The sequence below is a fragment of the Barbus barbus genome (genome assembly GCF_936440315.1).
Source record: "Barbus barbus genome assembly, chromosome: 9".
NCBI classification, from domain to species: domain Eukaryota; kingdom Metazoa; phylum Chordata; class Actinopteri; order Cypriniformes; family Cyprinidae; genus Barbus; species Barbus barbus.
Window position 1 is genome coordinate 5,005,223 of NC_136737.1, and position 12,505 is coordinate 5,017,727.

Below are 12,505 nucleotides of genomic sequence, written 5' to 3' on the forward strand. Positions count from 1 at the left end.
AATTTATAATTCATTCCAGTTAATATTTCTTTTTTTTTCAAGTAATGAAAATGTCTTGTAATTGTTTTTAGTTCCATTTTACTTTTCTAATTAACTATAATAATCCAGTTAATGTCATATATATATATAGAGAGAGAGAGAGAGAGAGAGAGAAATTTCTTCCAATGTTCAGTCAAAAATAGTCATCATTCAAAAAGACAATTCAAAAGTGAACAAAAGGGAATTATCCCCACATTACCGCAGAGGCCACTTCAGTCAGGGATTAAAAGAGGCATTAAAATGATTTTTCCCATTAATCCGTAGCACACTAAAAATTCCTCTGGTATGCACTGACTTTTTGGTGATTAAACTCTTCAGGAGAGGATTTGACTTTGTTTTGCAGGTCCAGGTTTCTTCAGCATGGGCAGCGTTGACTTCGGTCCTCTGATGGAGATCATAGAGGCGAGAGACGAATGGCTGGACGATGATTTTCCCAGGTAACCATGCACCTTTTATTCTTTAGAAAAATCCATACGTGTCCACCATAAACATTGAAGATTTGGTTTTGAATGGTTGAACTTTGCTACATTTTCTGCCTCAAATTTTAAAATTCGTTCACATTATGGTGTAAAATGCATCATATGCGTTTGTGGGATGCAGGAAACATGAAGAAGCATTAAAGTGTTTATACTGGTAAATTAATTAACCTAACATCAAAACAAACTTGAAGTTTGAAGGCTACACTGGCCTTACAGATAGATACAGGCTTTAAAAAAAGGAAAAGAGTATAATTTCTTCAGCGAATCCTGAGTGAGATGCTGAACAGAGATGGGAGCAGGTGCAGGTCTCTCCTTAAATGGAAAGCAGCCACGTCATGTGACGCAGCGAGCTGCCAACAACACAAGCAGCATCCCCAGGAAAATGGAGGCAGGTCAGGCGTAGAGGAGCAGCAGCAGCATCACACGACAGCATGATGCTTTTGAAATATTAAACAGCGTTAGGGCCATGAGATTTCCCGCTAGCGTAGAGTAAGAACTCGCACAATCAGAAAGCAGCCAGAAACCTTGTATACGTCTCACGCAGCAGGTAAGCGAGAACAGCTTTGATTGTGCGTTTTTGGTTTGTTTGTTTTCTATAGCATGCTTAAATCATCCATTTTATTAAGTGTGTTGATTAAAATGGATTTTAATGCTGTATTATTGTTTAATACAAAACACCCACTGAGAGAATTAGAAATTTGATGAATCTCCACAGGGAAGCTGTTGTTGTTATAAATAACATGGTGCCATGTTCTGTGATTCATTCATATATTTGCATCTGTTAGTATTAATATGCAATATTATTATGCACTTCTGTAGTATGTTTTGCTTTGTTGATGCTAATAGCTGTCTTTCTCAAGGCTTCTGGTTTGTCGTTGTCGTCTGAAATGGGCATTTGATGGGGAAACAATGAAAACTGCGAGTTAAATAGTCTTTTAGCACAGAAGCAGCAGCTGTGAACCCCACCGGCTCTGACAACCCCCTCTATTTATCAGCTGCGTGTGCAACGACCCCGAGGGCCTACTCGCTAATTAGCATATCACAATATGCTCTGGTCTTAAAGAAGCAGTTCACCCCAAAATTACAATTTTGCCGTTTACTCGCCCTCATTTTGTTTCAAAATCATATGACTTTCTTTGAACACAAACGTTGAACTTTCTTTTCTTTCACAAATCAATATTTGCACTTACAAAAATTGTCCTCGCTAGGCCACTTCCTGCGGAGGGTGACATGGACTCTTCCTGCGCCCTGGACGAAGGGAGAACTTGTAAGTCACATTGTTTCATATGCAAATGTTCTTCTTAAATGAGTAAGTTGCATTTGTGTAATGCAAATCGTATCGCTATTGGCTCAGCTCCCCCAAACTCTCTCTTCATTGGTGGAGCCGGAGGGGCCGGAGCTCACCGGAAGCGTCGCACGCTGGTGGCCCCGGATATGAACTTGTCGTTGGACCAGAGTGAAGGGTCCTTGCTCTCCGATGACTTCCTGGATACACCTGATGATCTGGATATTAATGTGGATGATATTGAGACACCCGATGATACGGATTCGCTGGAGTTCATTACCAACGGCAACGACCTGGAGTGGGAGGGTAAGAATATGCTGTTCTTCATGGCTCTGGAGATAGATAGATAGATAGATAGATAGATAGATAGATAGATAGATAGATAGATAGATAGATAGATAGATAGATAGATAGATAGATAGATAGATAGATAGATAGACAGACAGACAGACAGACAGACAGACAGACAGACAGACAGATACAAACATTGGTAGGATGGTGGATGGTTGAAAATATCGGTAGATAGATAGAAGAAAAGATAGGTTGGTAGATAAAAAAACAGTAGATAGTTAGATTGGTAGATAAGAAGTTAAGTAGTTCCACTCATTGATCCATGGCTTTCAGACGACACACCCGTCGCCGCGGCCAAAGCGCCCCCAGCTGACAGCGACGCTGATGGAGAAGGTGTGGACGGGACGGGTGTCAACGGCCGTTTATGGAGGACCGTGATCATCGGCGAACAGGAACATCGGATCGATATGCAGGTCATACGGCCCTATCTGCGCGTCATATCGCATGGAGGTACATCACGATTAAGAATCATTATTTATGCAGTTTATTTAATCTCTGCTGTGTCCTTAAGTCTCTTCTTCTACTTTGTTTTTAGGCTACTATGGCGAGGGCTTGAACGCCATAATTGTGTTCACGGCGTGTTACCTTCCTGATAGCAGCTGCCCAGATTACCATTACCTGATGGAAAACCTCTTCCTGTAAGGAAATGAACTTATTTGACTTAGCAAACACACTGTACAACCTTCTTGTTCTGTGATTTTCTTATTTGGCTTCTCTTCACACGTTCACGCTGTCTTCACACCTGTTCCTCAGGTATGTGGTGAGCAGTCTGGAGATGCTGGTGGCGGAGGATTACCTGATCATATACATGAACGGAGGAACGCCACGGAGCAAGATGCCCGGCATTAGCTGGCTCAAGAAGTGCTATCAGATGATCGACAGAAGGTTTGGAAATAGTGATCGCTTTTATGCAAACGGGTTTTTAAGAAATTGAGATAAACATCTTCAATCTTCATCCTCAGATTGAGGAAAAACCTGAAATCTCTGATCATCACCCATCCATCCTGGTTCATCCGGACAGTCATCGCAATTTCCAAACCTTTCATCAGGTAAACATATTATTCAACACGAGAACGGAAATGAGATTTGAAGTTGTTTAAATAAAATCAAGTTCTTATTTAAAAGCTAAAATATTTGGTAAATGAATCTTATGAATATATTGGAAATGAATGTTTTTCATTTGTTCTCAATACATAAAATAAAAATACAAAATATCGTACTATATAGAAATAAATTCTCATAATTAGTGAAAAGTGCGTGGATAATTATTCAAAGTTCATTATGCGGGGTTGAGACATGCTCATAAATCATATTTTATTTGCTCTACAGTGTGAAGTTCATGAATAAGATCCGTTATGTGCACAGTCTGGAAGAGCTGGAAAAGATTGTTCCTATGGATCATATCCAGATCCCAGAGTGTATCTTACAGTAAGAAGATTTCAAACATATTTTACCAAAACTAAAATCCGATACCAATTTCTAAAATCAATGTCTTTTTTTTTACAGATTTGAAGAGGAAAGAATAAACGTTAGAAAAGAGAGGTAATCACCAACCGCCTCAAAACTGGCTAATTTGACACCTATTAGATAAAACTTTCACAAACTGAAAGAAGAGACCCTGTTTACCCAGAATGCTCTTCTCTTTGTAGAATGGAGCAGGAACAGAAAGAGCAACAGAAGCCCGTCAATCCAGAGATGTGAGCAAACAAACAAAACACATCATTATTCCATGACTGATTCATAAAATAACCAAACACTCTCTGCCTCCAGGACAACAGAGATTGAAGAACCAGGACGACCTTGAATGTTTTTGCTGCTGATCTCGGATCATTTGTCATATTCCCAAATTATATATTAATACACATATCAGACAACAAGAAACTGGTCTCAGATCAGCAACAAAGCGGAAACTTTAAACTAAAGTTGGCGAGTGAGAAGGCCAGCTGCTCTCGCTTTCGTCCTCAAAGGCACAATTTTAAAAAAGCATTTCAAAATCCACCAACAGATGGCTCTACGCACAGAGAAACGTCGCTGTTTCGTAGCAGGATGTACCATAGTGCACCTCTTTGCTGTTATCGCTTTTTTAAATAGGCTGCTCCCTGCTTGCTGACCCTGGAGAATGTCATGTGACCTGACTTTAATAGACGGGTGTTTCCGCTCAGGATTCGATTTCTGGTGCATGTCGATTTCCAAGCATCTCTGTACATCCTTTCTTGGATGTTTTTGAACGTGTTAACCCCTTCCATCTTGATTAATGACCAGCTTTTGTAAACGATAAGTGCCAGTCGTCTCTGAAAACATTTTGACATTGGCTATACTTTTATGTTGCCTTATGCTTGCCATGAAAATGGTTCAAAATTAAACATTCTGCTATATGTATGACTACAATTTTGATTTGGTTTCATCTTTTCTTGATCTGATTACGTGTAATCTGTATTATGTAATTCTATGATTGAATTAATTATTAGCTTTTCATTAAACTCATGAATCCCCTGCAGTTCCTTCATGAACCTTGACGTAATGTTGTTATGGTAAAGTAGTCTTATTATATTACCTAAAATGTGTAATGTAATGAAATTTGGAATAAGTAACAGAATAATCTACCCAGTACTGTTTATATAAAAAACACAGACTAAAAGCATTTCTCTCTTAAATGAAAAAAGGTGAAGTTTTACCTCTATCACCGGAGTTCAAGAAAGAGTTGCATGGATGTCTTTCATCTAGTCACAAGAAAGAGTTATTTTTGTATTTCCATGATGTGACAGGCTATTCCTGTATGTGTGTGACTATTATATCAGCAGTCTTTCTGACCTAAAGTGACCAGTCACACTCTATCTGACCTAAATAATGACCTTCACTACGCTTTGACCATAAGCACATGCACCTGGATTGTGTAGCTCTAATCAACAAAATGCAGATGTATATGAATATTTAATTTTGATTACACGCTTTAAAGGCATTGTGCACATCTGTGATGTATTAAAGGTACCAAACCACAATGCATGTGATGTTTGAGAAACATGTTGCCTTGCAAGTATCCCACAGGATAATTCTGACCCCTCACCTAAATATTTAAGGGTCTATTGAGGATATCTAGCCTATAAAAACACAGCAAACACTCTGTCTAATTGTCAGCTGGTATTACATGTTTTTTAGTTTGCTTCTTTTAGTGACGCCAATTTTAATATGTTTCAAAAATGTCACTCACTACAGCAGTATTTAATGTCTCTGTTTTCTTATTTGTTCTAATTGTACTAATCTGTACTATCTTCCAGTGCAATTCGTGGGAATTTAGGCTGATTCAGAGTTACAGCATGTTCTCCACTGCGCGAGCCGCGATTGGCTGCCTGGCACGTAAGCCACGCCTTTTCTGTGACGTGTAACTTTGGTTATATGCGCACGTGCAAGTGTGTTCCCACAATTTATTAGTGTCCACGGAGATAATACTGCAGGTTTAGCTTCAAGCGGAAGTTTTTAATCGTACGTTTTTATTTTAGAAGGTTTTGCGGCGTCTAAATTGTAAAACGTCAACCAGGTCCGGATACAATGAGGTACATCATTGGAATTGGGGGGTAAGTGTTTTTTTGTTTGTTTTTTAACAGTAATATTATGAACAGTTACAGTCGAGCCATGTGGCTTTTATTTGTTTTTTTTTTATATATATATAATTAAAATTGTACACGTAATGATTTATTATTCTCACTTATGACGCGTTGGATTTGTATTTTAAAAGAATCGCGAGCTTTTGAAACCACGGAGGTTTTGAGCGGGAGATTTAAAACTGGTAGCGCGCCGAAAATTCTGAATGTTTTTAACGGACATTCGCGCCTTAATGTATATAGTCATCTATTAATCTTATGTTTTTATTGTGCGTGTGAGGTAAAATAACAGCTTTTTAATTCGTTTTTCTTGTTGAGGTGTCATGTTTAATGTTATTTTAATGTGTTTAATACAAAGGACTGGATATTAAACTTTAAAGACGGCTAAAGTTGCTGTGTTTGTTATATTTCTATTGTAGATTATTATAAAGCGTTTGGTTTTTGTTTAATTTAGGACGTTATTGTGTTGAACACGTGGATAACTAACAACAATGGGTCAGTTTGTTGTCAATCATAAGCCAGTTGAGGACTATCCCGCCATTTTTGCTTTAATAAACTTTTCAAATACGCGATTAAACACAAAATTAAGTCGTTTTAACTCTGTTTTATCATCTTAACCTTCCCTTTTTATTTTTTAGTGTGACTAATGGTGGTAAAACCACCCTGACGAACAGGCTAATAAAAGCCTTCCCAAACTGCTGTGTGGTTCACCAGGATGACTTCTTCAAGGTGACTTCAACTAAATATAGTGTTTTTATTTCATATTTCTAGTTATTTTGGTGTTGGCTTTACAAATAACACAATTCCAATAATTGTAATTGTTTCCCCTACTTATGTTTAAATGAGTAATTCAACAATAGATTAGGGTTTTTGTTCTTGCCTGTTGTAGTACTGCATGCATGGATTCAATAAGAAGTAACTTTGATCTATTAATGATTTGCTTTTTCTCTATTTTATTTGGTAAAACTTTCACTTGGCTCCTTGTACAAGTCTAGGGTAATCTAGTAATGTAAGAACTCAAAAGTGCTGATCCAAGATCAGTTTCCTCCCATCTGTCGAGTTGTATTCATCAGGTTATGACGGCTGAGACCTGATCCTAGATCAGCAGTCTGGCTCAAATATACTTGACGGCAGATGTAGACGATGGCATTTGCTGCAGTGTTTTACTGGTCACTGTTATTTCAGCCTCCGGATCAGATAGCAGTCGGAGACGATGGCTTTAAACAGTGGGATGGTAAGACTATAAACAGTAGGAGAGTAATAACGCCTCATTCCACGCATCGCCCTTCCATAACAAAGACTTTACAATCCCTCCCAACCCATTTACATTCTCTCTGTGTGGCTTTGCTATAGCTGAAATTAAATTCAAATTTCAATCTGCTAAAATCTGTTGTTCTGCTTTTGTAGTGATCACAGCTTTGGATATGGAGGCCATGGTGAACACCGTCAAGGGCTGGATTGAAAACCCAGTTAAATTTGCCCGTTCTCACGGCGTGCAAGTGACCCCAGCCACGGAAATGAGCCAAGTGCACATACTCATCATAGAAGGATTTCTGCTTTACAACTACAAGTGAGCGACATTTAACTTTCGGTGGCCTGAACTGCATGAATGGCGAAGATTAGATTCTGGGAACGTTTGGTAACATGTGTTCAATGCATATGTACGAAGGGCATAGATGCCAGTCATGTGGCGCTCTGCATTAGTGTAGATAAGGAGGCACGCTGAGCTATTGGTGGGCACGTGGAGCTGCGTGTGCTGATTTCTGAGCCGGCTATGTAGAAGTGCCCCAATCAGTAAATGACTTGCGAGACGGTGTTCTTTTTAAGGTTGTGACCTCCTTATCTTTTTTTTTTTCCATCGAAACAGGCCTTTGCTGGAATTCTTTGACAAATCGTATTACATAACCATCCCATACGAGGAGTGCAAGTTAAGGAGAAGGTGTGTTAAAACTGCAATCAACACTCATGTGCTAATTTTGAGCAGCTGAAATACATTTTTATTATTTATTTCAGTAAAAGGCAATACACCGTCCCCGACCCTCCCGGGCTCTTTGACGGTCACGTGTGGCCCATGTACCTGAAACACAGAAATGACATGGAGAACTGCAGTTTGCCGATTGGTACGGTATACGTTCTTCAAGCTCTTGATTTTGATTCAAAACCACATTTTAGATATTAATTTTATGTCACGTCTACTTCAACAGAATACTTGGATGGCTTGAAAACGAAAGACGAAATCTACAACCAGATTCATGAAGACATCCACAACACACTCCTGAATCGTTTATAGGTAAGAAAGCCAATCCAGATAGTTGTTGGAACAATTAACTATATTTATGTGCCATAAAGTAACTTGTTTTTGTCTTTCAGCAGGAGGAGGTTGACTGCAATTATCTGTACAATATTGTAAATAGGACTTTTACATGTGGCCTTTTTTAACATGTAATTTTTTAAAGAGTTTGACTTGAATGTAACTTAAATACTTGGTGGAAAATCTTTTTCTTGCATTACCATTTTTGGAAAAGGTTTTTGCCTTTCTTTTAAAGCACTCCTTTGTGACTTTAATAGTCTGTTTACCACAAATTAATTTCTGAAATTTGTTTGTACTTGTGTACCAATAAACATTATGCTTTGAGTTTACATTTGTCGGTCTTTGCATCACGCTTTGCATTTCACACCAATAATGACCAAGTTTTGACATTACTGTATAATGTGGGGGGTTTTTTCCTGAAAATGCTGTTTTATCAAGTAAATTCTTGTGATATTTTTTTTTTTTTTTTTTTTTTTTTTTTTTTTTTAATACTTTAAGTTCCTTGTATGCTTTGCCATGTCCAGTATGAGAATGTTACTTGAGTTTAATTTAGAGTTAAGGTTAAACCATCAAATACTATAACTATGCATAAGTGAAGTCAAGAGCTGAATTTCAACAAGACCATTGACTAACGTTCATGGTTTTCCCCTTCTAAAATTGTCCTAACGGTCTTAAAATGAAAACTAATAACATTCCTGGGTATGTTGTTTTTTTTTCTCCCAAATTAGCTTGCATTTGACCCACAGATTATTTTTACAAAAACACAACCTTTAAATGCATACAGTAATCTCTGTGATCAAATAATCATCCTTTCCGCTCCAACACAAGTTCCAGCTCCGCTCTACTATTTATTACTGTGTGCAATAAGGCTGATGTTCAACCTGCATGAAAACAAACATTGTCTAGACATTTTCCTGAATAAACCTTGAGCTCATGTTTTAAACTCAGTGTGCCTATGTGCTTTTAAATAGTGTCCCTTTCTCATATGACAAATGCCTACACATTCACTTCAAATATTTGTGCAATGAAATAAGTGGAAGGGGAAAGTCAAGACATTCATCACTATTGGGAGCAATTGTCGTCATTAGGAGATTGGAATGGTTTAAACATTTCGTAGGTCAGATTTTCTTGTGACAATGGCATGACTGAGATGCTCATTATTTAATGTGTTTTATTGATCAAGAGGTAACTATATTGTAAACGATATGCCAGTAATAAACCCCTATGCAGTTAAAAGAACTCAAACATCTAACTCCTTCTAGTGGTAATACCAATCATATGCAATGATCTGCAATAAAGAAAGATTAGAAAACAAATAGACTGGGATTTTTTAGTCCACTAACAATGCCTTTATTATTAAGGTGGCACCACATGTAATTTTTGTAAATGTGTGGGTGTGCCTGTTATGTGAAACGTCCAGGAGGAAAAAGTGGAACAAAAAAGAAAGAAACGCCTCACAATGTACCGCCTTCATCTGTACCTGGGCTTATTTAAAAGCTTTTGGGAGCACAAAGTGCTGCACTTTCTCTTGCATCCTGCTCAAAATTACAAATATCATTTAAAATGACAAAATATTCATTTATTCTCTTCTTCTCCATAAACCTGTGCATCCTGGTTTGTTGGAGCACCGCACAGCACCATGGACCCTGGAAACACAAGGTTAAGTGGGAAACTAACGGACAGGTTTACAGTTTACTGAGCACCGCTTCTCAGTATCACACACCTGTTTCTGGAAAGCGGAACGCAAGGTTTTTACTGACGAGGCATATGCCAGCATTCACAAGCAGGATTTTCACGGGACGTTTTGCCAATACTATACACACAGTTGGGCATTCAAACTCTGTGCCAGAGCACATTCTTGGTATGGATGCAAGACCCTACATGATATCTGGTTATGCATCTCACATAGGAAATAATAACCAGTTGCCTTTGCATGCAAAAAGAACTGCACTTTCTTCAGATGAAGAGCCCCAGTCCATGCAATATGGGACAGCAACTACACTGGAAGCCTCAGGGAGCTCAAGACGCCATCATTTAGTTACCAGCACACCAATGCCAAAACGAACATCACCCACAGCAGCTACTGGAAAACCATCCACTATTCATTCTGTGGAGAATCTGCTTCCTCAACCTCAACTTTCCACTTTGACTGGGAGCAAAACTGCTAATACATCAAAACTTTTAACAAGAACCAATTTAGCTGCACCTTCAGTGACCAACAGAAATACAGCAATGCATCCTCCCTTCCAGGCTGAGGAAAGAGGAGGTGACAGTATGATTGGTGATGAACCAACTAATCCTCAAGTAAACAACAGAAACTCTTTTTACTATAATCTGCTCCCGTATGGAAGTGGCGATAGATCTCCTCAGAGAGAAACGGGTACAAGGTATTTTCATAACGGTAAGACTACATTTGTACCTTTTTATGCAATGTGCAAATTATACAGTACAATGGTTTCTGTCAAATCCTGACAAAAAGTGAGCGAGATGTTGCTGTTGCTATTACCTCAAACGTTTTTTAGAGCCTGGTTAAATAAATATTTTGTAAACATCTTGTTCAGACACCTTAAATACATATACAACTATATTTAGCTCTGAGCACTTAAATATCCTTAATTTATATTAAGTTCTAAAAATATATATTTTCCAGGTCTGCCTGATCTTATTCCTGATCCATACTATATCCAAGCAGCATCTTATATCCAGAGAGTTCAGATGTACACATTAAGATGTGCTGCAGAAGAGAACTGCCTCTCCAGGTACTGACTATTTGCAACCAAACAACCAAAGCAGAAACTAATTATAACCTTTGAACCATTTTAAATGGGATATTTGCCTTTTTCCTCAAGTTCAGCGTACAACTCAAGAGACCTTGATTACAGAGTGCTTCTCAGATTTCCTCAGAGGGTCAAAAATCAAGGCACGGCAGATTTTCTCCCTGTGAAACCTCATCATCAGTGGGAATGGCACAGCTGCCATCAGTAAGTTCCTGACTGTTTATGTTCTTTGCATTGCTGAAAACAGAATTGCTAGTTAAAAAGCACTCTTTTATGACTTTATTAACCAAGTTATTTTATTGTATTATTTTGTTACAGACATTATCACAGTATGGATGCCTTCAGCAATTATGACCTCCTGGATGCCTCCACAGGCAGAAAGGTGGCTGAGGGACACAAAGCCAGTTTCTGTCTGGAGGACACCAGCTGCGATCCAGGTGTGAGGAGAAGATACGCCTGCACAGCTCACACACAGGTTAAGAGAACAAAGTTACTTGTGTGAAATGTCTTATTTTTATACAATTAAGCCATTTATTAGCCGGTTTGGAACTATTGTTATTTGTGGAGCAGGGATTGGGCCCAGGCTGCTATGACACCTACCATGCCAACATCGACTGTCAGTGGATTGATATTACAGATGTTTCTCCTGGAGATTATATTTTAAAAGTGAGTTATAAACTGGTCACTTTATTATTTAACAATACCACAATTCAGAAACATGTTTTAAAACTACGTGAACCATTGACAGGTAACCGTGAACCCAGGTTTCCAGGTGCAAGAGTCTGATTTCTCCAATAACGTTGTTAGATGTGACATCAGATACATGGGGTCATACGTTCAAGCAAATAACTGCAGAATAACAGGGTGAGTTTTGAGACTGCGGAAGTTTCTTTATCACTGCAAACACTTTAATAATGTTTATTTATTTCCCAGATACTGATCCAGTTTACTTCATTCGAACCTCCAGGAGTTGAAATCATCCAAAATAAACACATTGTTATGGATAGATTAGGTATAACTTGACTTATTTTTTATGTTCGCAGCAGACACTCTTTTAGTAAAGCTAAATATTTAATAAATGCCAATAGTGCTATACAGTGAATATTTATTCACCTTTTTTGATTTAATAAAGTGTTCAATTACATAATTGTATTTATTTTTTAATGCTGTAATTTGGTGTAAACTTTGGTGCTGAAGTTTTAATAAAACTCAAGTAGATAATTTATAAATAATTTGTTCAAAGACTGGTTAATAGAATATCTAGTGTCATCAGCATTAAAACGTGTAGAAATAAAGTTGAGAGCTCACGCAGATTTTTATGGTCCATTCATTCAGTCATAAATGTGTTTTACTACAAGTTTATTTTGTTTTAACCACTGGGTCATACATTAATAATCTTCTGAAGTAATTGTGGTCAAGGCTCATTTAAAAATGGGTCTATGGTGTAAAATCAACATCATACCAGACATCAGAGTCATGAAAGTTCAGTTTGCTCATGCTGAGAGTGCAACAAAGTCTCCCTTCTGCTTGAACATTTAAAATAACACGAGAAAGAGAAATTCCAGAGCTGTCATGGACAGGAGCTGAATTCAGAAGCAAGCTCGGTCACTGTTGACTATGGAGAAGAATTCTATTGGGCTTTTTGAAATGAGCCACAACCCGAG

The 12,505-nt window shown here is 38.0% G+C and overlaps 3 protein-coding genes across 4 annotated transcripts; all 3 read left to right on the forward strand.

The window, feature by feature from the left end:
- The first annotated feature begins 184 nt into the window (after positions 1-184).
- atcaya (ATCAY kinesin light chain interacting caytaxin a) lies at positions 185-5,106 on the forward strand. 2 transcript variants are annotated; one of them, XM_079425236.1, is made up of 11 exons: positions 185-476; positions 1,727-1,785; positions 1,873-2,109; positions 2,428-2,604; positions 2,690-2,792; positions 2,908-3,039; positions 3,117-3,203; positions 3,484-3,582; positions 3,661-3,696; positions 3,804-3,851; positions 3,925-4,647. In XM_079425236.1, exons 1-11 carry the CDS (start codon positions 400-402, stop codon positions 3,956-3,958), a joined length of 1,089 nt encoding a protein of 362 aa, XP_079281362.1. In that variant the 5' UTR covers positions 185-399; the 3' UTR covers positions 3,959-4,647. The 2 variants fall into 2 exon arrangements, with proteins under 2 accessions (XP_079281362.1, XP_079281363.1); XM_079425237.1 differs by lacking the exon at positions 185-476 and adding an exon at positions 788-1,065 and having other exon boundaries at positions 3,925-5,106.
- A 178-nt stretch (positions 5,107-5,284) lies between these two features.
- Positions 5,285-8,393, forward strand: LOC306874960 (nicotinamide riboside kinase 2-like). The gene is made up of 8 exons (XM_079425300.1): positions 5,285-5,726; positions 6,392-6,482; positions 6,939-6,987; positions 7,161-7,323; positions 7,621-7,692; positions 7,767-7,873; positions 7,958-8,043; positions 8,124-8,393. The coding sequence occupies exons 1-7, from the start codon at positions 5,701-5,703 to the stop codon at positions 8,041-8,043; spliced, it is 594 nt and encodes a 197-aa protein (XP_079281426.1). The 5' UTR covers positions 5,285-5,700; the 3' UTR covers positions 8,124-8,393.
- A 1,195-nt stretch (positions 8,394-9,588) lies between these two features.
- Positions 9,589-12,153, forward strand: LOC306874900 (protein-lysine 6-oxidase-like). Its single transcript, XM_079425223.1, has 7 exons — positions 9,589-10,465; positions 10,715-10,823; positions 10,914-11,045; positions 11,160-11,316; positions 11,412-11,507; positions 11,590-11,705; positions 11,775-12,153. Exons 1-7 carry the CDS (start codon positions 9,628-9,630, stop codon positions 11,779-11,781), a joined length of 1,455 nt encoding a protein of 484 aa, XP_079281349.1. The 5' UTR covers positions 9,589-9,627; the 3' UTR covers positions 11,782-12,153.
- Positions 12,154-12,505: the final 352 nt, after the last annotated feature.